At 43.0% G+C, this 24,136-nt stretch overlaps 2 protein-coding genes and 1 long non-coding RNA gene across 7 annotated transcripts in view; 2 read left to right on the top strand and 1 right to left on the bottom strand.

Moving 5' to 3' along the window:
* Window positions 1-116: 116 nt before the first annotated feature.
* CEP20 (centrosomal protein 20) lies at window positions 117-4,622 on the top strand. Its single transcript, XM_068206845.1, has 5 exons — window positions 117-249; window positions 697-894; window positions 1,512-1,596; window positions 2,477-2,616; window positions 4,194-4,622. The coding sequence occupies exons 1-5, from the start codon at window positions 222-224 to the stop codon at window positions 4,268-4,270; spliced, it is 528 nt and encodes a 175-aa protein (XP_068062946.1). The 5' UTR covers window positions 117-221; the 3' UTR covers window positions 4,271-4,622.
* LOC137483608 (uncharacterized) lies at window positions 3,393-24,040 on the bottom strand. The gene is made up of 2 exons (XR_011004555.1): window positions 22,054-24,040; window positions 3,393-6,077 (listed from the first exon to the last, which is right to left on the bottom strand). It is a non-coding gene; the product is annotated as an uncharacterized lncRNA (long non-coding RNA).
* Window positions 9,945-24,136, top strand: part of MYH11 (myosin heavy chain 11) — a 55,252-nt gene continuing 41,060 nt past the window's right edge. For 4 of the 5 annotated variants that reach the window (XM_068206838.1, XM_068206836.1, XM_068206839.1 and 1 more), the window contains exons 1-3: window positions 9,945-10,099; window positions 15,971-16,329; window positions 20,895-21,051. In XM_068206838.1, coding sequence (XP_068062939.1) covers window positions 15,988-16,329; window positions 20,895-21,051 — 499 coding nt within the window. In that variant the 5' untranslated portion in view covers window positions 9,945-10,099; window positions 15,971-15,987. Of the gene's footprint in view, window positions 10,100-15,970; window positions 16,330-20,173; window positions 20,246-20,894; window positions 21,052-24,136 lie in introns of those variants that run through there. The other variant, XM_068206841.1, reaches the window with a different exon arrangement.

The raw sequence follows: 24,136 nt of genomic DNA, 5'->3' as shown, positions 1-24,136 counted from the left end.
CGGCCCCGCGCTGTGCCCTCACGGAGCTCCCGCCCGGCCCCGCGCTGTGCCCTCGGGGAGCTCCCGCCCGGCCCCGCGCTGTGCCCTCACGGGGCTCCCGCCCGGCCCCGCGCTGTGCCCTCACGGGGCTCCCGCCCGGCCCCGCGCTGTGCCCTCACGGGGCTCCCGCCCGGCCCCGCGCCTGCGCAGTGCGCGCGGCGCCATCCGGGTCCGGCGCGGCCATGGCGACGGTGGCGGAGCTCAAAGCAGGTCGGGGCCGGGGCTGGGGCCGGGGTCGGGGATGTCTCGGGCCGCCGGGAGGGCAGGAGCGCGGATCGGCCTTCCGCGGCCACACGGATAGATCTCAGAGCTGCCGCGGGCGCTAATGGAGGCCCCCGTCCCTTGGCCCTGCCCCCGTCATCTACCGTGGGCTGTATTTCAGTGTGCTTCATTATTAAACGCATATTGGCGCAGCAACATCCTACTTCTTAAATTCCCAGAATGTATGCTTGCGACTAAAAAAAAAAAAAGTATTTGTGACTTTTCTGAAGGCTTAATTTTATCTATGACGTGCCTGGGTACTGGCACGTGCACAGGTGCAGATACCTTATCGCTGTCGCCCTGGGATACGCCAAACCTCTGTTTGTATCGCGGCTAATTAATGCTGCTGCTTGAATGCGTTTGGCTTTAAATTAACGCGCCATTTTATGGTGATAGTTTTAAAGGACACACTGGAAAAAAGAGGAGCTCTTGCCCAAATCAAAGCGAGGATCAGAGCTGAAGTGTTCAATGCCCTGGATGACCAGGGCGAGCCGCGGCCGACGCTGTCCCGGGAGAACCTCCTGATCAATGAGCTCGTTCGGGAATACCTGGAGTACAACAAGTATAAATACACAGCATCTGTTCTGACGGCAGGTATTGGCCATGAATTTGTGTCATCGCTGTAATAGTAATCAGTGATTGTTTGGTTGAATAATTCCACTGATAGCATAGAACTAGTAAGTGTGACAAGCTGCATAATCTTGTCTTCCCTTGGGAATTAACAGGTACAACCAACCTCTCCACAGCTCTACTTGCAGCATTAAGCCAAATCACTCCATTAGTTTTCAAGAAAACTTACTCTCTTCTCCTTTGCCCTTGAGGTAAATTGTTTGACACAGTAGTTGATGCAAGGGCAAGAAAACTTGATAACAGCCTGCAAACTCAAATTTCTTGACATGCCTGAGAGTAGTAGTTTAGAGAAAGAGTTGTTTGCCTAATGAATTTATCTTTATACTTCTTTAATATTTACTTTAAACTTATTTAATATTTTTCTTAGATTCTTTAAGAGTGAAGATAAAAACTGTAATGTGATATTGTAAATTATACCTGTATGAATCACTAATGTTTAAGTGAGTTCCCTGGAATTACAAAACACTGTTAGTTAGTAATAGTCTAAAAGGGAGGTGTGTGCTCTCGTGATCTTTTGGAGTCTTCCATTAATTGGTGACATTTTCTTACTGGTCTTAAGATTCAGGGATTTTGTTTTCCAGAATCTGGCCAGCCTGAAGTGCCCTTGGATAGAGAGTTTCTTGCCAAAGAGCTGAATATAGTTGAAGATGCAAGTGGAAAATCAGTGTAAGGAGAAATTCTGGAACGCACTGTATGTTCTGTATATTCTGTATTCTGTATGCCAGTATATTTTTCTCTTTAGTGTAATTATAAATCACATATAGTCGTTCTCACCAGCTAAAATGTGGCTGATCCCACCTGTGTTCTGATATGCTGGATTCAGCTTCAGGATGCCAAACATGGAGCCATTTTCAGACATACTCCAAACTAACACAGCATTCTGCCAACACTCTGGCATTCTCCAGATAGTGCCCTTTTGCACCAAAGCACAGCTCTCTTACCAGTACATTCTGCTTTCTACAGAAAGTAGATTTGCTCTTTGCATATCTGCGAGTTGCTGTGTGGAGCAGTAGAAAGGTTACTGTGAGATTAGATACAGATTCAGAGTGCTTCAGTAAAGCTGCATTAATGACCTGAGGCTGCAGCAGGTTCAGACACGTTCAGCATTCTCTGTAGCTTGTGCTGTCTGAACCTGTCAGGAGCTTAGGAAGGGCCAGGTTTGAGATGTGCCCTGGTGGACTGGCCTATAGCCCACCAAAGTCTGATGTGTTGTGAGTGTGTGGATCCTTCTGATCCATGGGTGAGAATGTGGATCTGTGCTCCTGTGCTAAACATACCCCAGTTCTTCACCTGCCAGGGGAGCTGAACTTCAGTGGAGAGTGTCTCTTAGTCTGAGCTTTTTAGGGCAGTGTTGGTGTTCAGCGGGAGCTTAGGTCTGTGCTTATTTATGTAATGGTGCTTGGATGTGTTTTAAGTCATTAAAGACATACGTACATATTGTAGAAGTAAATATTAAGATCTAAGAAGTCCTGGGGGAAGGGTGTATTTTTAATGCTCAGTATTTCACAGACTTTACAGACTACTTGTGAATTTTTCCCTTAAGCAGACCTCTCCTGTATGGAATTCTCTCTCATTTCTTATATGGTGGTAAAGAAGAAAGTACCCAGAATATCCTTCCAAAAGTGTCTTTGCTGAATTATCCAAAGCAGAACCTTGGCAAACCAGCTGCTGAGAGAAATCAAAAAGGTGTGTGCAATGTTATTTTTGCAGAACTTTTATCTGTGACCAGATTTCCTATACCATGGATATGCTTATAATAGCATAACCATGCAGCTGGACACTGTGTACCTCCTTCTCTGTGCAAGGAGTGCTTTCATCTGACACCAAATGGCTTTACCTTTTCCCTAAAAGTTCAACTGGCCAAACTGGCCAACATACCAAATATAGGTATTCCCCTATATTATTACAAACCTGAAAAGGGTCAGCTAGAGATAGTCTCGCTATATTGGGAATTCAATACAAGATTTTAACCTAAATTCTCAATAAAATGTAGTAAATAGTGTGCATATCTCTGTTTCTTATCTGGTCTAACCTAATTTCTATAGAAAGTTCTTAAGGCTTTAGCTGTCAGTTCTTTATGAGGCCATAAACTTCTTCTGAGACCGTAATTCATATTATGTCTGCCACAAAAGCTTAAGCCCAAAGTTCATTGCTCTATAATAAACACTGTTAAATCTTACTTGCCTTTTCTGGTCTGCTTTTGGACTGGTTACAATTAATACCACCTAAACTAGAGAATGAAAAGGTTCATTGGTCCAGCTTTTTCCTTCAAAGAGTCTGCTTGGCATATTGCTTCATTTTTTACTGTGAAAATTTATTACTCTCCTGTTAATACCACGAACTGTTCGGTTTGTATCCAAAAAATTTCAAAAGTATGAAACCTGAGATCTTACTGACATCTAAAAAGGGTGAGTTTTTTAACAGTTAATTCACTGAGACAATGATGTTTTTCTTCAGCCAGAAGAGGGGGCTGAAGAAACAAAATTTCCATACCAAAACTGCTATAAATTACCTCTTTGTTGGAAAACAATTATTCCTATCAGAAATTTCTCCATTTTAAAAGAAACTGAGTGTATAGGAGAATTGTTTTTAAAGTAACTTCTGTTTCTACTGACTCTGCAGGGTCACCCTGCCCTGTTGACTCCAGTGTAACTTCACATGGAGATTTAATTGATTACAGTTAGTTACAGAACTCAGGATCAATCATAAGACACACCAGCACATTGCTGTTCTTAGAACTGAACAAAAACATAAAAGTTTTAAGGCTTTGAACCTTTAAGTAAATATATTCTGAAATTACTTTCTGCATGTGTTTGTGGAGTATGTTAGTTGAGACCTAAAGGCTGTGGGTTTAAAATACTAATTATCCAACTCTTTTCATTAGGCTGCATATTCAGGTGATCAAGTCCATTCATGAACTCAACCTGCCAAGTCTCTTATTTAACATCTAGCTTGCTTTTCACTTTAGAAATTATCTTGTTTATTTGGATGTATGAGCATCCCAGCAGACTGGGGATCTGATAAAAGGTGTGAAATAATGGTGTTTCTTTACCTCATTTGCTACAGCTGAGTGTGAAGATGTCTGAAATCTAATCTCGGGAATATAAAGCTTTTATCTCTTTCATCTGCATGGAAACATTTATCTTTAAAATTTCCTAAATTCTCTAGGATGATACTATGCATCAAAGTTGGTAATAGTAGAAGATAACACACCTTGGACCTCCAGATGCATGAGAATGTTTTTGTCTGTGTTTCATTTCCAGACAGAATTCCAGAACCAGGAAGAATGGCTGGCATGAGCATCGAAGAACCTCTTATTTTACAAAGTATAAAGAGATGATATCTTTCATTTTCTAATTTCTCATTTCAAGGTCTGTCAGATTTAATTTCAGACAGTCTTCATTGCATAAATTTCTCCAATAAATCCAGTGGGACCATTTTAGCTTGTAACATCTACTCATGGGACAGGATGACAAGGTCATACTTACTGTCAATTTTAACAATGTTACCAAGCTCTCTTTCCTTAGACAGAAGGAAGACTGTATAGGGACTCACATTAGTGAATCCTGTGTCTAGAATTGCACCTGAATATAATGAGTTTATCCAATAAATTTTTATATAATAACTTACCATTTTTACACTGATATATTTGTGTGTTTTTCCTGTGTTTCTGAATAAAATTTTTCCATTTTTTTCTGTGTGGTATTTTCAGAGTGTTCAAACTAAACATGTTAATCATTTTTTTTTGAAAAGAAGCTGCAACTTTCAGATAAGTAAGGGAAAAGAAATTCTAGTAGAAAAATTGAAGTGATTTAGAAGGACAGTTGTTTTTAATTCTGCAGAAATGGGGACTATATTTATCTTCATTCCAGCAAACAAACAAGAGTAAGTTTTTTCCATCTGGAGTTGCTATAAATTGTACAGTGTAACACTGGGTATATGGGAGGTGAAGGAACTTCTGGGTTTTTTCCCAAACAGCATGAAACTCTAAGTCAGGCAAAGCTAAAAATAAAGTTGATAGTAGATTACTGATTCCCAGAACTCTTTTTTAGCTGAGGTATTTACATGTTTTGAAATGGTAATTTTAAATGTTTTGAAATGTAATTTAAAAAGCCAAACTTGCAGGGGTACATAAAAAATAACATCTATTTTTTCTCCTCTCATTTTAACAAAATGCATGAATGTTAAATATATCCAGTGGTACTGAGAGGAGTTTCATATAAATAAATCTCTAGAGTCAGGTCCTTAAAAATCTTTATTGTTAGATAAATGGTACAGTGGAGGGGGTAAGAGAGGAAGAGAACCTGCAGTTTGTGAAGTTGCACAGACCCCAAGTTGCACACACTGTGAAATTTTGCCTTTATCTTGATTTGACCCAGTTAGCATCGCAGGGATACTCTTACTTCTCCCAGCAGCCTGTTCTCTACTGTGGAATTGCAGAGAGGCTGCATTTATCCACTTGAAGCCTCAGCAGTGAGCTCATCTCCTCCGTGTGACTGGCAGTGCTGGCAGCTCCTCGTTTGCTGATCTGTGAGTGTCCCAGGACTGCTGCCAGGAGGGGAGGACATGTGTTTGCAAATAAACCTCAATCAAATCAATCTCTAAGTCCTCTGCAGCTCTGCAGCAGTGGCAGCTGACTGCTGGATCAGGCAAGGGAATCTGTGTGCTCTGTGCTCACACCTCTGGCATCTTCAGCTGCTGGGCTGAAGATCCATCCCTGAATTTTTCATTTGATTTTCTGGAAGTTCAGTGCTAGACCTGTGTTTTTACATGAAGCAGTGGATCAAATTGTTACGTATATTTGGATTCTGAATTGTCTTCTCAAGGGCAAAGAAGAAGGCTCTGAAAACACAACAGCTCAAACCTTCTCTGCTATGCAAATGTTTCAGTGTAACCAATGCCACTGCTTCTGCTTTCTGTCTTCCCACCATAGATCATTCAGATGCTGCCCAGGTGCCATGGAGCTCCCTGGGAAATGAGTTTTTAGTGGTAGAAATTAAAAAAAAATTTTGCCTAGGTTGAAGAAGGCTAAGGGATTTTTGGTACCTGCCCTTTCCCAAGCCAGCTCAGCAGGCTCCTCTCCAGTCAGGAAAGCAGAGGCTGCTACAAGGAAATCCTTCACTGAGCTTTGAGGTAAAGATGTATGTCTGAAATCAGAGACAAAATACATTTGAAACAAAGGGAATCTTTGCAATATTTTCTCTGGGGATTCACCCATTGTACAGACACTGTGTTGGACAGTGGGTGGAATTTGGCCTGTTTGCTGTGGGTGTAACTTGCATTTCATCTAACTCTCCAATACCCTCGCAGCCCACATCTAGGGGTTAGAAACAATCTCTTGTTTCAAAGCATAATCGTTGTACAAGCAAACTAAAAGCAAATTAAAAGTGTATTTCCAGTGATGTTTATTTACAACAGATCTTTGAAATATGTCTATGAAAATATAGTGGTCCAATCATATTATTAATCATCTAGCATTTATCTTGACAGTACATGAAATATGAGAGAAGATGCTGACATACAGCAAGTCCTCTGAATGTCAGGCTGCCTGCCTTGTTACTGGGTGAAGAGGAATTGCAAAATCTTTCCCACATGGATGTACTTAGCATTCCTTAAAATTTTAAGGCAAGATCAATGTTTAGATAAAAATATTTCACAGCCCTAGAGTCACAGGTTCAGGTTTTAGAAGAAATTGCCACCTAGGTGAGCATACACAAAAATTAGTTTCTTAACTTCAGAAGTTGCATAAGTACAGCCTGGGATGTCTTGTATTAGCTGCCCTTATTCTTTCTACTGACAACAGAAAATGAAAATAGAAGAGATACAAGCATATAGAAGTTTAGGGTCCTTAAATTGCAAAATGCATTTGTGAGTTTTGCTGGAGATAGAACATTAACCAAGAGCATTATGGAGGGAATGCCATTAAAAGAGGCTGTTTGTTGTCTAAGCACATTATCACAAGTGAAGGTGACAAGGAGCCAGTGAAGTCTGGGGTGGATATCAGATCTGGAAAGCACTTTGGAAGAACTTAACCCACAAGTTTTAAAAATAAAAAATTCTTCAAGACCAAATTTTTGCTTTCCCCTCGGACGAGAGCAAACTGTGTCTCTCGACTGCAGGGCAGTCATGCTGTTTCAGAGGTTTTAGTTTCTGTCCTGCACAGAGGAGATTTTTTGAAGCTTTATCAGCTCCCCCTGAGGAATCAGTTACATTTTCCTTCCTGAGCACCCTTATGTCAGGCACCCGATCTCGGTGTCACTGGATCAGTTTTCCGGAGGACTGATTAGCCTTGGGTAATCACCTTTAGGAAAAGAAACCCCAAAAGGTTTGTTCACACTTGCAAATACACCCTTTCAGCAGCAGCTGATTCAGACCTGCTCTGTGCACTTCATAGGCTTCACCTGACCACCTGCAGCCAGTGTGAAGCACAAACATCAAGCAGTTGGAGTATTTTCCCTCATCAGACTGTTCTCAGGATTGATTGTCCTGGCTTGGACACCGACTGTCCCTCCTGCTGCAAGGGGACAGCTTGACACAGGTGATAATCCACCAGTACAATTACCTGTTCTAATTACATTTGTCATCTTAGACAAACATGGTTGGTAAAACGTAAGTAAAAACATTTTTAAACAAAACACCTGATGCTTTATTTAACTAACTAACATCACCATCTGTGCTTTTCTTTTTTCCCCTCTCCTGTGTTCAGGTTACACCATGGTAAGGCAGCTTAAAGTTCACTTTTTTCCTTCTTGGGTCCTCTTTCTTTTCCCCAAGTACAATATTTACAGTGCAAATTCAGTAAGGAGATATTTAAGGGTAGGCTGCTTAATACTTATTTTTTTTCTAGAAAAGTAATTAAAACAAATAAATAAACAAATCAAGGGGGTTTAAACAAAGCTTATTTTCTTGTGACAAACTCATCATCCACTGGAAATCCACAGCTTTCATTCTGAGGCAACTTTGGTTTAAAACAAAGACCACAACTTTCAGGAACCCCCAGCCGGGCTGTCAGATTTATATATTCTTACATTAGCTTTTAACTGAAGGTTGGAAGCCATGCTTATACTCATCATTTCCTACCCCACATGGCTTGAGAGTGCAACTCTTTCAGTCCCAGCAGTAATATTTTTTTGGACTTTCCAGCTTCGTTTAATGTCACATCATATATCACCCTCCAGCAGCGCTGCTGTTAAACTCCCTCCTCGGGCAGCAAGCCTGCGTGTGCACTGGTTTGCAGACCAGCCAGAATAATTTCCACTCCTTTTTAAGCTACTATTATAATGTGTCTGGTTTTGTGAAACAGCTGCATGTGTTTAAAAGGAACTTCTTAGAATAACTTTGATGAATGTTAAAATGATCATACTTTTCAGAGGATTCCCTTGTATTTCACTGTGTTTCTAATTAAAAGATAAGTTTGCAAACAAGAAACTGCAGGGGAAAAAAGTAAGATAGGGTGAACTACCCTGCCCTGTGAGGAACTTTCTGCTAACAAGGACAAGTTTCTTGGATTTATGTGGTGGTGATCATTTCCCTGGCTTTTCTCCAGCAAAGTCACACATGCACAGGTCTGATACGGCGCTGCTGGGTCCTGGAAGGCTCTGCATGGCTCTGTGGCAGCCCCACACCACTGCAGACACCAACCCTTCCCCTGGCAGGACAGTCTGTGACCTCTGGGACTGTGTCACTGCCCTGGCAAATCTGGTCTTACCCAGCTGAGGCCCAAACTTGACCATGCATCTCATATTTCTGAAATGTTGCAGAGCAGAAACCCCAGGGCTCTTTCCCTCTCTCCTCTTTGTTGAATTTTTTTCACCACTGGCAAGAACTAGAAGAAGGGGCTACAGGTCTATCACACCTTCAAGTTCCTGACCCAGTGACAGCAGAGGTTTTCAGCCCAGCCTCCCCTCATAAGTATTTTTTTAGGATGATGAGACCAATATGAGCCCCATCCATCTTCCCCAGGAGGGTTTATTTTCCAGAGAAGACAGAGCTGTTGATGTTAAGAGAAATAATTTCACTCAGGCCTGTGCTCTGATCCTTTGGGTATACACCATATTTAGTCTGTTGCTGAGAGGGGGTTGTTTCGGTATTTTGCATTTGGCACGTTGATGGGAATTCCTAGAGGATCCTAGCTTTCCCTTTTTGGGATATCTCCATCCACAGGTCCTACTGCACAAGGCTGTTGGCTACTAGGAAAGGAAGGAGGGGGGACAGCTGGGGACTGAAGATTTGGGGGGTGTGAGGAAGGTTTGATGAGGACCAGAGCACTCCCTAACCCCTGCAGGTCTGGCTCCCAGCACCCTGTCCTGCTCTCCCTGCCAGCACACAGTGCCTGCTCCCTGTTCTGTCCATGCATCCCAGGGACTGTGCTCCCCCAGCTCTTCACCACTTCTCTTCTACATTTACGGGCACAGGGAGGTATTTCTTATATATGAACAAGTATTCACAGTCCTTTCTCAAGAACTGAGCTGCACGCTGGATCGCAAAAGAAACTTTGGCAAATCTGCTGGGAAGGTGGCAAACAACCCTCCCATATCCCAGGGGCAAAGGAGGCTTAAACCAGCCCCAGGCTCCAAATGTCACATAAACACAGGGAGACCCAGAGCCACTTCCACCCACACAGTCCTGCTGTGTTAGGAATAACCCTCTTTGCCCAAGCAACCGCTGAACTCAGGGACTTAGCTCCAACAAAATGCACTGACAGTGGGTAGGAAACATCCTGTGCCACATGGGCCCGTGACCCGTCCTTTGCCCTTCTAGGCACAGGGCCATGAGGGGCAGAGAGACTGCCAAGGCAGGAAGGAGTTAAAGGTCCATTTGCTTTGTCAAACAGCAGGGAAAAAGGGTGAAACCCTCAACTTGTGATTTAGGGGCACCTCTTTCATACATCTTTTTGAAAGCCAGAACTAGATTGCTTCCCTAAAAAGTGGCTGGGGCAGGGGCCACAGCCCAGGGTTAGGCCCTGCTGGGAATGAGGTCCTTGGCTCAGGCTGTGTTTTTTAAGCCAGGTACCAAAAGGATTTTCCAGCAGGACGTGGTTTCCAGGGCCCCTCCCCACTGACAAGATTCTCCTCCTCTATATAGGGAGGCTGCAAAGGCAGCAAGGACTTGGGCTGTCCCGGCTGGTGGCTGTATCTCCAACTCACTCTGCTCCCCCCATTGGACACCTGTGAGTACCACGGGGGGCGAGGGCCCTGCTGGGGACAGGGCTGGGGGTCTGTCACACGCTTTGGGATGGGGACTCTGGCAAGTTCACTCTTACTCTGCTCTGCAAACGCAACCAGAGCATTAACCTGGGGATGGGAACAGACCTATCAGATGTGCTCGGGCGATTCGTCCTGGTTTGTGTTCTGCTTGGGTTCTGCTTAAAATGCATAGAGATTGTGCATGCTGAAAGTGGGCACAGATGTTCTAGCCTGCTTCTGGTCACTGCTAACACTGCCATTGCTGGGTCGAGCCTGAAAGACATTGGCGGCAGAGAAGGAGTCGTGCTCTGAGCCGGCAGCAACGCTGCCACAAGGTGCAGGGCAGTGCAGGTGCCCACGGCAGTTGCTGCAGGTAACCATCACTTGTACATTTGGGAATGAGAAACCTGAGCTGCTGGTCTTCTTTAAGTGTCCCTAACCTCTCAGTCCTAATAAAGGACCAAAATAAAATAATCAGTTCATCAGTAACTTGTTCTTTAAACAGGAAAACTGCTTAAAAATTAGAAGAAGGAATGGAATCACTTTTACATAAATGCCCCAGCATTACATATGTATGTTTTTAATATGCTGGGAACAAATTTGAAGCAAAACTAATCTGAAAATTTACTGAACTACAGAAATTTCAAAGGTGACATGCCTATTTTTAAAAAGGAAAATAAAGCAACAAACTTCTAAGAAAATCCCTTAAGTAAATTAAAACGACAGTAGATGGCAGTGCAGAAAGCAGCTTCAGCACCATCCCAGAGGTTCACGGGCTTCTATCACCTGTATGTGTGAGCATGTGTCTGTGTGCATGCAACATAAGAATGTTGATATTTATGTGAAAGGCATCTATGCATAATTAAGAAGAGTCATGAGATATTTTCAATATAAGAGAAATCAGAAGGCTTGTCATTATCTAATACCTCCATATTAGCAAAACCTTCCAGCTCTGCCCTGACAGGCAGTTTGCAGCAGGATTGTCTGGATGGACTGACTTGCTGGACTCCCCAAGTCCCCCCTTCCCTCAAGGCTCTCAGGCAGGGGCTGAACTGATGAACCCCCCGAGAGCAAAGCTCTGATTAAGTTGTCATTTCAGTTTAGTGCCCGATTCTGCCCTGGCTGTGTTCACTTGGATGTAAACAATGAATTTTATTATCTCATTTGCAATTGACACACTAGTCCCTAAAAGGTATTTGTTTTGAATTTGTTATCATTACTTTTTTGCGGAACGGAGAGTATTGAGCAGAACATCTCCATAAAAGGCAGCATGGGGATGTATGCAGAGATCCCAATGCTTTGGAAATCACAGAGTCTTATTAGTTGCAAATCTGACGGCTTTTAAGTATGTTAATTTTAGGAGAAGCCAAGAGCTAGAGGCAGCTTTCCAACTTGTGCAAAGTCCAGTTAAATTATGGATTAATTGTGAATTATGATCAATATACAGAATTTTATTTAGTTAATAGAATGACATTATAAGAATTTGAAATAGCTGGTATTTTCCAGATAAAGGGAATCTATCCCTTTTTTCCCCCTTCTTTTCTGATTTTTACAGTTTATAACACTAGCAATAACTAGGACAAATTTCTTTTGAAAATTAGAAAATTAATCAAGTATTTAGTCAGAGTTATGTAGTAACTCACATTAACAAAGGTGAGAAGACTTTATTATAAACTGAGGCACTTACAGAGAATTTAACTGAAGTATATGGAGAATGCATTACCAAAAAAAGGTGAAAGGCCAGGAGGGATTGATAGAAGTGCTCATGATAAAGCTGTCAATGCTGGGGAATTCCAGTTCCTAAATGAAGGTCACAAGGTTAGGATTCACCCCTAGATTATCTTTTGATTATCTTTTTTTCCAAGCAGTGCTCAGTTGGATGATTCAGTTAAGTACTGGAAAAGTAAAAGATAAGGAAACTGGAAAGATCATAGTCAAGAATTACTGTAGCTCAAGAAATGCAGTTGGAGTCAAGAGCAGGTTGCTGCTACTCTCTTCCATCAGAAACTACTCATGAGAGCAGGACTTGGGTTTTTTTTTAATAATTGGTTATATGTTCTTCTGTTGCAATAATTATTCCCTGTACAGATGTGATAAGGCTTTCTATTGCACATACTGCAGAGGAAAGGAGAAGTGTCCTTTATCTTTTTCTTAGGGGAAAAGCACTCCCTCCAAGCTCTGACTCAGGAAGCAATTCTGCTTGGCCAATAACCTTTTAATTAAAGTGCACTTCCTGGGAATATTTATATTTCACCCTTGAAATAATATACTCAGGATAAATTAGTTTTAAAGACAGCATTCCGCTTTGGTCATTAACATGAAAAGGGAAAAGATAGTGAAGGTCAGCCAGATATCTCTGTAGTGGGACAGCAGACATAGCTGTGGAAGTATCCATGTATGTTTGTGTGTTAGACAAATACAATAAATGGATCAGGTTAGGTGTAATTTGGCACAATTCCAAGGCAAGAAACTTTATGTCAATAGTATTTTTGTGATTGCTTTTCCTCTTCCCATTCTCAGGATAACTCACTTCTGGGTATAAAGTGTATACTCTTGTACATGATTTGGGCTAAATGGACAAGAACCTCCTACCAACTCTTGAACATGGACTGGGGTCTCCATTTCTCTCTGCCAGTCCTATAGGTGAAACCCAGGAACTGGCTAAAGGGTCAATTTTGCCTTCCCAGGGAATGTTCTCAGCAGGCTGCAAGGAGTCTTTCCCCTTGGCCCATTTCCCCAGTATCAATCACATACTGGCCCAGTGCAGTGCAGTCTTGGTCAGAGATGAACCAGAAGATATCGTGCCAGTTATTAATCAGAAAGCTTCAGCAACTCATTAGCAGCTCATTAGTCCTCACCAGGACAAATTTAGTTGAGTTTGTGGAGATTATATTCTACCCCTTTCATTCAGATGGAAGACCTTCCTTTATAATGAACATGAATAGTGCACATTAATAAATAAATTAAATTATTAATAGCCATTAATCCATATTTCATAACTGCATTTCCTTTTTTACTACAGTGATAGTCAGAAGCTGCTAAAACTCTATCCTTAGATTCCAGAAGTTCAGTCATGAAAAGTTCTTTTCACATAAATCCATGTTTTCTCCTCATTGTGTTTCAGCACAGTTCTGGGATCCAGTTTAGACTGTCTATTCACTAGTTCTTGTAGGGGTTCTATTCTTACCATATTCAAACTAGTCCTAGTGTTTGGATCTAGGGAATAAGAACCTGTATTTCCATGTTCTGCGGTTCATTCCACCTTATATACCTTCCAAATGGATCTTGCATTGAAAAATATTGAATTGAAAACTTTCTGCATCTTACTAGGTACATACAGGAAGAAGTAGAAGAACGTAGTCAAATACAGACAGACCAGCTCTGAGTTTCATGCTAGAATCTGTGGAAGATGTTTTTGACTTAGCATGTCAAAAAAGAAACTTCTCCTTGGTCATTGGGCAACAGAACAAACCTGTGGGATGTCCCACTGTGACAGGTTTTGTAACAAGCCAACAGTTTTAGCTACAGTTGGGTTTTCAGGTGGCTGGTCAGGATGATTTGGCAGTTTGATTTCCATCATTTTCTGTGGGCAGATTCAGAATAGCAGGATTTCACTCCATGAAGCTCAGCTCTGCAGTTCGGTCTCGCTTTTGGTGTTTCTGAGAGCAGTACCTAATTCCTATTGATATAAAAGTGCTGTCACCTGGCATTTAGCCACAGGCAGCACAATCCAACCATTCTGATGCTTCAGCATGGCCTTCGAGCTCTCTTCTGGACATAGGATGGGCTGAAATCCCCGTCTCCACTGCTGCAGCAGTTCCTCCCATACTGCTGGGACAGTGGGGTGGAGAAGGTGCCTTGCCTGTTGCCACAGCAGCGGGAGAGGCCAGGGCAGCTCCTGCTGCTCCCTGAGCCCCGTGCCTCGGGAGCTGCAGCTCTGGGATGGGGCAGAGCTTCCATGGCTGCCCTGTGCAGCAGCTTCCTTCCCCCCGCAGCCGCCAGCTGGAGAGCTCAGCAGGAGAGAATACCATCTCCATTATTGGAACTGTGCAGCTCTACCAGCCCTCTTGGCAACCAGGGAGCATTTTCTGCCTTAATCCACACAGAGGTCAAATAGTTTCCTCTTGCTCTCTTCCAAGAATCTCCTGGGAGCGAGCAGAGGGCCACATCCTACAGATGCTCCCTCGCAGAGCCTTGACAGCAGGGAACACTGCTCAGGGGCCAGTGGCAGTGCACAGGGTCTCCCTCACACATTGCACCTTCATGGATTATCTGGGCGAATTTTCCTCTTTGGGATTTCTAGGCAAGGCTCTAGAACAAGCACATTTAGCTTTTTGTTTTGGGGTTTTTTTTGTTTTTTGTTTTTTTGTTTTTTTTTTTTAAGACAAGACAATTGTCACAGGAGTTTAAAGAGCTGGGACATCTAATTGCCACTGCATTTCAGTGGGATATCATCTAACCTTCTCAGGCACCTCTACAAATCCTAGTTTTGGTTTTAAGCTTTATGTCATCTTCTGCATGATCCATGTTTCCTTCTCAGACCCCTCATAGAGTGTGGCTTTGCAAAAAAAAAAAAAAAAAAAAAAAAAAAACCTTAATCTGTGGGAAGGCTTCAGGGACAAATATTTGGAAAGCAAGCTCTGATACTCCCAGAGCACAGTGTGTCCATTTGGCTACATACCACACAGCTTGGTCGTTACAAATATTGTCCTGCTTATGGGCTGACTGCTGACATCTTTAGCAGTCAGTTCTCCAAGCTCCCTCCAGATTCATGTTTGTTTGAATGCTGTAAATATTAAACTCATTCTCAATAAGGAAATGAAACAGCCTCTGTCTCCTAGAGATGTTTTTCTTGGGCACACGCTCTTTGTAGCTCCTCCCCAGCTCTCCTCTCTGCTCCACTGCACAGCAGGTTTCCCAACCAGCACACTCTTTCTGCCCTGGAGCAAACCACAAACCCCCTGTGTACTCCTTCCTTCATTTAGACCTGTGCCCCCATGGGATAGAGCAGAGCACTTAGAAAGCTCCAGCACTATCAGCACTGATCTTGCAGCCACATCCAGACTTCAGTGGCCAGAGCAGGAGAGCAGCTGCCTCCAGTCTCAGCACCGTGCAATGCAGCCTAAACTCTCCCCTGGCTCTCACCTAGGGGGCAGATACATCCAGCTGCTTTATCCACGTGTGACTGCATGACACAGATGCATCATCCTTCCAGTCTGAGTATCATGGTTCAGAGTATCTTTTAGCTGAGGCAATTCCAGGCTTGGTTCATTTCTTCTCTCTCTCATGTGATAGACGTTTACCCTTCAGAAATGATCAGCTCCTACTGTCTGACCCATGGGGAGGGGCTAACTCTAAATTACTTCTCCTTCACCAGCAGTATTGACAAAGACTTTTTTTTCTGCTTTTTCTGTTGACTTTGTCTTACTTAATCTTAATTCTTCTCCAAATGAAATGGTATTAAGTGATTGGAAATAGTCCTTTGCAAGACAGATTCATTTCTGTCCTTGCTGGAACACAGCCTGGGAACCATTCTTCTACTGTTTCTTTCATTATTGCACTGATATTTCAGTATGCACCCAACAGCATTTGGGTGCTGGGAAATGTTGTGTTTGTCTGAATTCAGCTTCCTGCTGAGGCTGCAGGAAGGTGTTCAGCTGGTGGCCCTGGTGCAGTTCTCACTGTCTCATTGCACAGGCACTAAGCAATTCACATGGAAATGTGAGATATGACACAGGACCTATAATGCTTTGGACCTACTGCATGGCAGATTTGACAAATGTGTTTTGTCTGGAATGTCTCCACATTTGCCTTCCTTTATCCCTTTAAAGCAGAATATTTTGCTTCCTCAACAGGTGTCTGCTGAGTCAAAATGGCTCAAAAACCTCTCAGCGATGATGAGAAATTCCTCTTTGTGGACAAAAACTTCATCAACAACCCACTTGCCCAGGCTGACTGGTCAGCAAAGAAACTGGTTTGGATTCCATCAGAGAAACATGGATTTGAAGCAGCAAGTATCAAGGAAGAGAAAGGGGACGAGGTGACAGTTGAACTGGCAGAAAATGGAAAGAAAGTGACACTGAGCAAGGATGACATCCAGAAGATGAACCCCCCAAAGTTCTCCAAAGTGGAGGACATGGCAGAGCTGACTTGCCTCAATGAAGCTTCAGTGCTGCACAATCTAAGGGAGAGATACTTCTCAGGTCTAATTTATGTGAGTAGACCCAAACACACACAGAGCATTTCCTATTGCATGTGACCATGTCCCACAGACAACGAGGTGGATCCCAGCTACTGTCTGGGATACAGGCCTTGTGTAACTGCCACACAAGTACTAACCCCCAGCAATGACATCCTAACCCAAAAATGTTCTAAATTCACTTTATTCCCCATGATTCTCCTGCTTCTTTGATAATTGCTTCCTTACTTAACTAAATTAAAACACACGAAGGTTTCTTCCATAAAATTTACGTATTCCAAAAGAATATTGTTCGCCTGGAAAGTCCTCTCTGATAGGGGAACAAAATCTGAGTCCTGATGTTTGGGAAAAACAAAATTATAGGGACTTTTAAATTAATTCAATATAAACCGAAACAATTTTCCAGTAATTTGCAAAAAGAGCATACAGAAAAGGCAAATCATGCAATTTTTCTCAAGTAAAACTCCCACTGAAAGGCAGATGAAAAGTTCTGGTTTGGTGGTGCTGGAGTTAAACCTTATGTGTGGATAAAGGGACAAACCCACTGGAATTCAGGCAAGAGTACTTGCACGTACCAGTGTGTCACTGAAGCAAAGTCACGCATCCACGAAACGTTTTTGTCCCTCATGTTGATCAAGTTACAGATCAGGCAAGCCTGGAAAAATTATAATTTCTCTACGTTCATGTGAGTTATGGCAGGATTATTCTCTCTTTCAGTCTTCACAAGTACATTAACACAAGAATATTTTGATATTGATAACGCTGTTATCTATCCACATCAACAGTTAGCAAACAGCACAGTAAGAAAGCCCAAAACTTTTCTAAGGAATTTAGCTGTTATCTTTGATTTTACATGAAGGATCCCTCTGCTGTGCTGCAGACGTTATCTACAGTTTCAATCTATGAAAATTTTACTTGCATGACAGACCACTGATGAGTAAAACAAAGTACAGAGCTTAAGTAGAAACAGTAGTCAAGGTCTTATTACTAATATGAGGAATGCTAAATTGGAAAGTAGGAAATGAAGCAGAAAGTAAGACAGTTATATGGACTACAACAAAGAAACTACCTACTTGTTATGTGCAACTTCAAAGAGCTAAGCTTAAGATCTTTCCTTCAGGAATGTACTAAAATGCACATTATCAAATTCCTGAAAGAAGCTAATGTTCCCATCTTTTCATTATTTGAGTTTATTGGATTTTAAGTTTGCAGGTGAACATATGGACCCATGTGCTCTTATATCAAAACATACAGCCTTAATGATTAAAATATACTTTTTCTGAAAGTATTCTGCATTGTCACAAGAATTAAAAGAATGGGGGATTGGGTATTTCTTTGTCGTTATTCTCAGCAACACTCTGCATAGCTGTTGCAGAGTTTCCATTATGTTTACTTTATGGAATTTTCACTTTCTACAGAAAGATGAAATGAATTTCCAATAATGGATAATGCAATTAGAAATCAAAGAGTTCTTCATGGAGGCAAAACTGGAAGTGTACCTGAAATTAAGTTTTTTTTTTTCTCAAGAGACTAAATTTTAAGATGGTAAAAGTTTCAAAGACATTAATTTGACTTGCAGTGCAACAAGTTATTTATTTGTATTTTCAGTATGCAAAACCTGCTTGAAACTGCCCAGCTTTACACAGCGCTGCCCTACTAGATGCTGCCATACCTTTTTAAAAACAGAGGGGGCCTCTAAAGAGAATTTGAGTCTCACCCACTTGCAAAACTAACTGTAAACTACCATCTCCTGGCTTTGCCATGTGTTGCCTAATTTGCAACCCTTAGAGTTCCACATATTCAAAAAAAACATGACCTCAGCATTTTTCTCTCCAGAGCATCAGTGATGCAAATGGGGATTCCCAAATCTGTTAAAGAAAAATAATAAATCCAGCTGGAAAAATAAATAATTTCCCCCTTGCATTTACATTAAATATTATTAAATAGAAACATTCAGTGCAGAAATTCACTGGGTGACTGCACACTAGAAAAACACCCTGGCCTTTTGCTTCATCACAGATAATTAAGATAGAAGGGCAAGAAGAAACATGAGCCACTAATTCATGTTTCACATTGCTCAGAAAAAAAAGAATCTGCTTTATCCACACACAAATTACAACAAAAATTATTATATAGGCATGAAAAACACAGTAATGCAACTTCAGAGGATTTGAAAGTGGAATCAAGTTCCTTGTGGTATTCATAGGCACTACTTGTTCAGTCTTCACAGTGAAAAATGCTGCCTTTGGTACATAAAGCTAAATATGCATGTTGGAACTGAGTTGGACTCTTCTGCCCAAACCTAGATATTTACAATGCAGATGTGTATTTGTGCCAGTCTCTTGTAAATACCCAGCAGTAGCAATCTGAGGGATACCCAAGCTCAGCACTCCCATGGAAGTATCCCTATGATATTTCCAATTATGTTCTTCCTCCAGACCCTCTGGGGAGAGATTCAGCCCCTCTAGGCAGGCTGTGCCCCAGGGAGAAGGATTTAAGGCACGGAAGGATTTAAGGATTTCAGTGCCCACACTTTCCATCACACACTTGGCCGTGTCAAAACATCATCTATATTAATCTAGCTCCCCCAAATCCTTGCAGAGCATGCACCTAGAGCTACAATCAGCCAAAATAAGAGGGCTTCATTAAATTTCCTGAGGTGACAGATCATATCAGCCACAGTCCAGTTAGAAATGAGGATTCCTGAACTTTATCAGTCCAGCTTTTGCTCTGCCTTAATAGCCTGCTTCTTGTGCCTCAAAATTAGCTGTTTAAAGCTATGTTACTGTGTGCCTGGGTGTGCCAACAGCCCTGCATGTGGCAAGTCAGGAAACGCCTGGAAACCTCAGGGAAGGGAGGCCCAAATAATTTCCTTAATTTCCTTTCCTAATTTTTTACATGGGTGGGGATGATTAGTCGAGTGTGTACAGTAAATCTATTTATACTATTAAAAAACCTCTTGCTGTCCTTCCCGTAAGGGCCTCGGTGGCCATTCTAGGACAAAACTGTCACTTTTCAAGTGTGTTACCCCGGCAGCGCTAAAACTCATTTTGACAAGAGCAGCACAGTTGCATTCTGACGTCCCAGTGAAAATCCAGGCCAGCCATTCCTTCCCCACCGAGGGGCTCAGCCTGGGCTTGCTGAGGGCCGGCGGGGATGCGAGCTGGGTTTGCCCGGGCCGGGGCGCCACCGGCCCGGGCCGAGCTGCGGGTGCCCAGCAGCCCCGGAGCAGCCGGGCCGGGCCGGGCCGGGCTCGGGCCCTGCCGGGCTCGGGCCCTGGGTGCTGGTACCATATAAAGTGCTCGGCAGAGCCGGGCCGTGCCGGGCCGTGCCCTATTATGGTCAGGAAAGGGAAATCCCTGTGCCCGGAGCCTCCCGGGGCCTCTGCCCGGGGAGCAGGGACAGCTGCGGCCCGCTGGGACACAGCCCCGGCGCTCAGGGTGCCGCCCCACAGGGCTCTCCTTCACACACGGCAACAAAATCAAATAAATAACAATAAATATTTTTTAAAAAAACCAAACAAATTGCTTCTGCCTATATCAGAAACAGCACAGTTCCATTATTTCTTTTTTTTTTTCCATAGGCCACTTTAAATATCACAATACTCCTGCCTAATATGAGATACTCTCTCCTAATATGAGAATTATGTTCTTATAACTTGGGTGTTTGTTGGTTTGTGGTTTTTATTTATTTCTTTATTTATTTTGGTGGTTTAGATTTTTAAAAATTAAATTAAATACCCTTGCAAAGTTCTTACTTTTAGCAATTGTTTGTGAAATATGGCTCTTCATCTAGTATTGTATGGTATTATTTCTGGTCCAGGTGAATAGCTGGAATAGTTCAAAATAAAGGAAAATTTTAAATAAATAAATAAACAAGACAGAATGAATGAAAACCTATCAGCTGGCAGCCAATATTCTTGTTTGTTTATGTATATATTTTTACATTAATACCTCCATTAAATTCTAAACCACATTTTTTCTTAAGTTTTCTGCAGAAATAGTCATGCAGTGAAGACATGGTTAGTCTCTCAAAGCATCTATTTGGAACTTGAACAATTTTATTTAAGGACTCCCATCAATCATCAGTGTTACATAGTGTTCATAGCTTTTTTAAAAAAAAACCCTTCAAACATCAATCCAAGCTTCCTACCTGGGATTTCAGTTTACAAAATTTGATGCCTACCTGAGCAGATATTTATATCATACTCTAAAAAGAAAATACACGTATCAATATTAATTATTACAGTTATCACCATACCCTTATGTGCGATAAGGGTATGGATTATGTACTGAAAATAACTGAAGTTAAGGAGCTCTAACATCAGGTCACGGTGTTTCTACAGATTGTTAAATTCACTTACTTTCTAGCAGCTCACTTATTGGCAATAATGATTTGTGCACTTAGAACCCACCCATGCACATACATTCAGAAAATCTGCTTCCGTTGTTACCCTGGGCAGAACACAAAGGAGCGCCGCCGCTAAAATCCCATTAATTCCCTGCAGCCCATGCCTTTGTTCCCCAGCCTGGACATGGCACGTGATGTTAAGCCCAGCTTTTATTTGAATTCCCTTGCAGACTTACTCGGGTCTCTTCTGCGTTGTGATCAACCCCTACAAGCAGCTGCCCATCTACTCAGAGAAGATCATTGACATGTACAAGGGCAAGAAGAGGCACGAGATGCCACCGCACATCTACGCCATCGCCGACACGGCCTACAGGAGCATGCTGCAAGGTAGGACAGCCCCTGCAAGCCCTGCCCTGGAGGTGCCACAAACACCTGGGAGCTCCACATGTGCTCCTGCGAGCACCCGGCCAGGAAAGAGCTCTCACAGAGGGCAGCGCTGCCTTTCTAGAAGTTTCAGAGGAATTCTTTGGCAGGAACAGCAGTCCACAAACGCTGTGACTCAAAAAGGAAAAACAATCCTTTCACCCATCTGTGTCAAGGCATGTGGGAAGGTTTCAAAGTCAAGCAAATAGTTTTGGCAAATACGGGCATGGAAAATGCTCCCTCTCCGCTAGTGGAGACTATTCCAAAGTTAGCTGTGAGCGCTGCTGGATCTGTCAGCATTGCTGCCCTCTCCCCCCCAGCAAAGCAGATTCAAACAGTGTTTTGGGGTTACTTTCCCTACAGCCTGATGTCTTAAACTCTGAGCTGAGATGTTCTGTTTCCAAACAGGGATGGCAATGGGCAGTGGGAAAGCAGTTGGGCCCCAAAGGGTGCAAGCAACCTCCCAAAATTCACAGAGCTCTCCTTCTCCTGCAGTCACTTCTGACAGACTGAAGGGATTTTGTTCTAAGAAAAAAACTATCATTTAGGGATGAAAAAGCTAAAGTTTTGGATATAGGAGGCTGCAACACCTCCAGACTATAGGGCATGACTTGGTACCATCTCACATCAACCGTGGATGCTACAAGAAACCAGGAGCTCTACAAAATATTTTGAACTTTATGTGCCCTCATAAGGACCCTGACCCTACAGAAATTCTGGCTGACAACTATGGCTCAGCAAGATTCACAGGCTTGGTCCTAAAGTTTAGGGCTTCCCAGGATTAGGACATTTTTCCTTTCTATGGCTTGTATGACACTTCTTTCCTGGAGCTACTTCAATCCTTTTATTTAAGTGGATCCCAGAAGGCAGAGCTACAGTGCAGCAGAGGAAGACCAATAAATCAACAAAAATATCCTGAAAACAGACCTTCCTACACACTATGTGATATATTTATAAAAAACTCACTTGGCAGAAGGTCATCCCACTAAGCCACAGTCACATATCTGTGCTCCAGCTTCCCTCCTGAGCCCTGTGCTCTGCATCCAGCACTGTCCAGGGCTCCGAGCAGGCCCTGAAGCCATTCCTCTCTCTGGTCCTTTATTTAAGCAGCAAGCCTTGATGGGAAAGCTGGAAGAAGCTTCTGGCTCCTGCAGATCTTCAGCAGTTGTGCAGGGTACTGTACTTGTCTCTAGAAATGAGGTTGGGGAAAACAATAGAAAAGGGATATAAGCTATCTCTAGGAAGGGGAAGAAAAAAGTATGATTGCAGCCTATGCTGAAACAGAATTGTCTTGTCCTGACAATACATGAGTTTTCTGCCTAAAGTGAAACTGATCTCAGCACAGATGAGCCTGGTCCAAGCAGCACAGGGATGTCTCCCACTCCTTCTCTCTCTGACTGTCTCCTGTCCCTCCTAGCACATTCTCCTGAGCAGTGGGAAGCCACTGGAGCTGGTTTGCCCTCACTGTGGCCATTAACTGCACTTAGAACAGCATGGGTTCAGCTGTGCCTCCCAGGCTGGCTGCTGGAGGGAGGAGGCAGCAGGAGTGCAGGCTCTTAGCAATTCACTTCTTTTGGGGCTCAGAATAATTTCCTGGCCCTACTAGCTCTCAGGGAGTTACTCCTCTTTATTCATGTGCCCCCACTGCAATTCTTCCTGGCAGCAGAGAGGAGGGGGAGAGCAAGTAAAAAAGAACAAGAAGGGAGTAGGTGATCAGCTGAACCTTCAAGAGGATGCTCTTTCACTGCTTCCCACCCCAACCACGCACAGCTGGCACGGCAGCCGGCAAGTGGAACCACCAGAGCTCCCAGCACAAGCCCAGGACACCCACATTTTACTTGCACATGTCATCTTGGAGTCTCTCCATCTCTGAAGAGGGCCCCAGCTGCTTTTAAAGCTGTGCTTTTGTTTGTAGAAACCTACTCGAGTTTTGTGCATGAAACTAAACCAACCCTCAAAATAACTCTGGTTATTCAGCCAGAATTTTATTCACATTGGAGTGGTGAAAGTGGGTGTCAGCATGGTTCTGAGTGAGCACACTGCACGTATAGGCACAGAGAGCTTCAGGGGGTTGTGAGCATATTTTCAAATAGAATATAAACAAGAGTTCTTACTCATAAACATGGATCAGAACACTAAATGTTTTCCCTGTGAAAAGTCAGTACTGCTCCTTATCTGGAGACTTGCATAGTTTCTGCTTGCCAAAGTAAAATATGTTGTAGATGCATGAGACTGAGGAACTATATTCTGGTATTTCATGACCAGGGTCACCTGGCCCAGAGCAATCAGCTTGTTCAGATGTCTCAGGGATCCTTTATCTCTTGGTGAACCAAGCCTCTGTGTCTGCAGATCCCTGGTCCTACTGCAGGTACCTCAGCTGGGAATCACAGCTCTCCGCATTCTCACCCTCCCCTGTGTTGGCACAAACATCCAGCAGAAAACATGAGCTGTGCACACTGCATTCCTCCTCTGCTTCAGAGACTTACTTGGTTGATGTATTCATTAGGGATGATGTTTAACTCCCATCAAAGCTCTTCTGATAAAAACACTTAGCCACAGCTATCAGCAATCAGATAATCAGACTTTCTTCCAAATATGTAGAAAAGCTGACATCTCACAGGACACAGGAATTATCAGAGATGTTGGCTGGGCAAAGATAAAATTTCCACTTGTTTCAAGCAGCTCTGAGCACCTAAAACCCTTTTGCAAATCACATTCATGCTGTCTCATGCTCAGCCAGGAGTGCTGGGTGTCTTGTTGAATCTGCTGATTACCATGTCACTAATGCAGTTTGATCATTGCCCAGGCAATTTCCAGCCAGAATGAGAATAAGCTTTAATTTTCTTTAATCTCAAAGACTGAGAATTCTACAAGAGCATTTATATGTGTGTACCCAGGAGTTACCACACTGAACTGGGCCCTCCTGGCTGTGTTTGCAGACTGCCTATAGATTACTGCTACATTTCCCCCTGCTCCTGCACCCTCTGCTCTCTCCTATGTTTAGGATGAAGCAGCTCCACACAGAGGGCTTGATCCCCATCCCAACTCT

This window comes from Anomalospiza imberbis, chromosome 16, assembly GCF_031753505.1.
Source record: "Anomalospiza imberbis isolate Cuckoo-Finch-1a 21T00152 chromosome 16, ASM3175350v1, whole genome shotgun sequence".
Taxonomy (NCBI): Eukaryota; Metazoa; Chordata; class Aves; order Passeriformes; family Viduidae; genus Anomalospiza; species Anomalospiza imberbis.
Note: the sequence above shows the minus strand (reverse complement) of the source record. Positions and strands in the feature narration are given on the sequence as shown.

What these genes read in the sequence shown, in the direction of transcription:
- CEP20 (XM_068206845.1), top strand. Translation starts at nt 222, where the DNA reads ATGGCGACGGTGGCGGAGCTCAAAGCAG. An exon ending in GGTGGCGGAGCTCAAAGCAG is followed by an intron (nt 250 to 696) that starts GTCGGGGCCGGG and finishes TTATGGTGATAG; the next exon opens with TTTTAAAGGACACACTGGAA. An exon ending in TGCTGAGAGAAATCAAAAAG is followed by an intron (nt 2,617 to 4,193) that starts GTGTGTGCAATG and finishes TTTCATTTCCAG; the next exon opens with ACAGAATTCCAGAACCAGGA.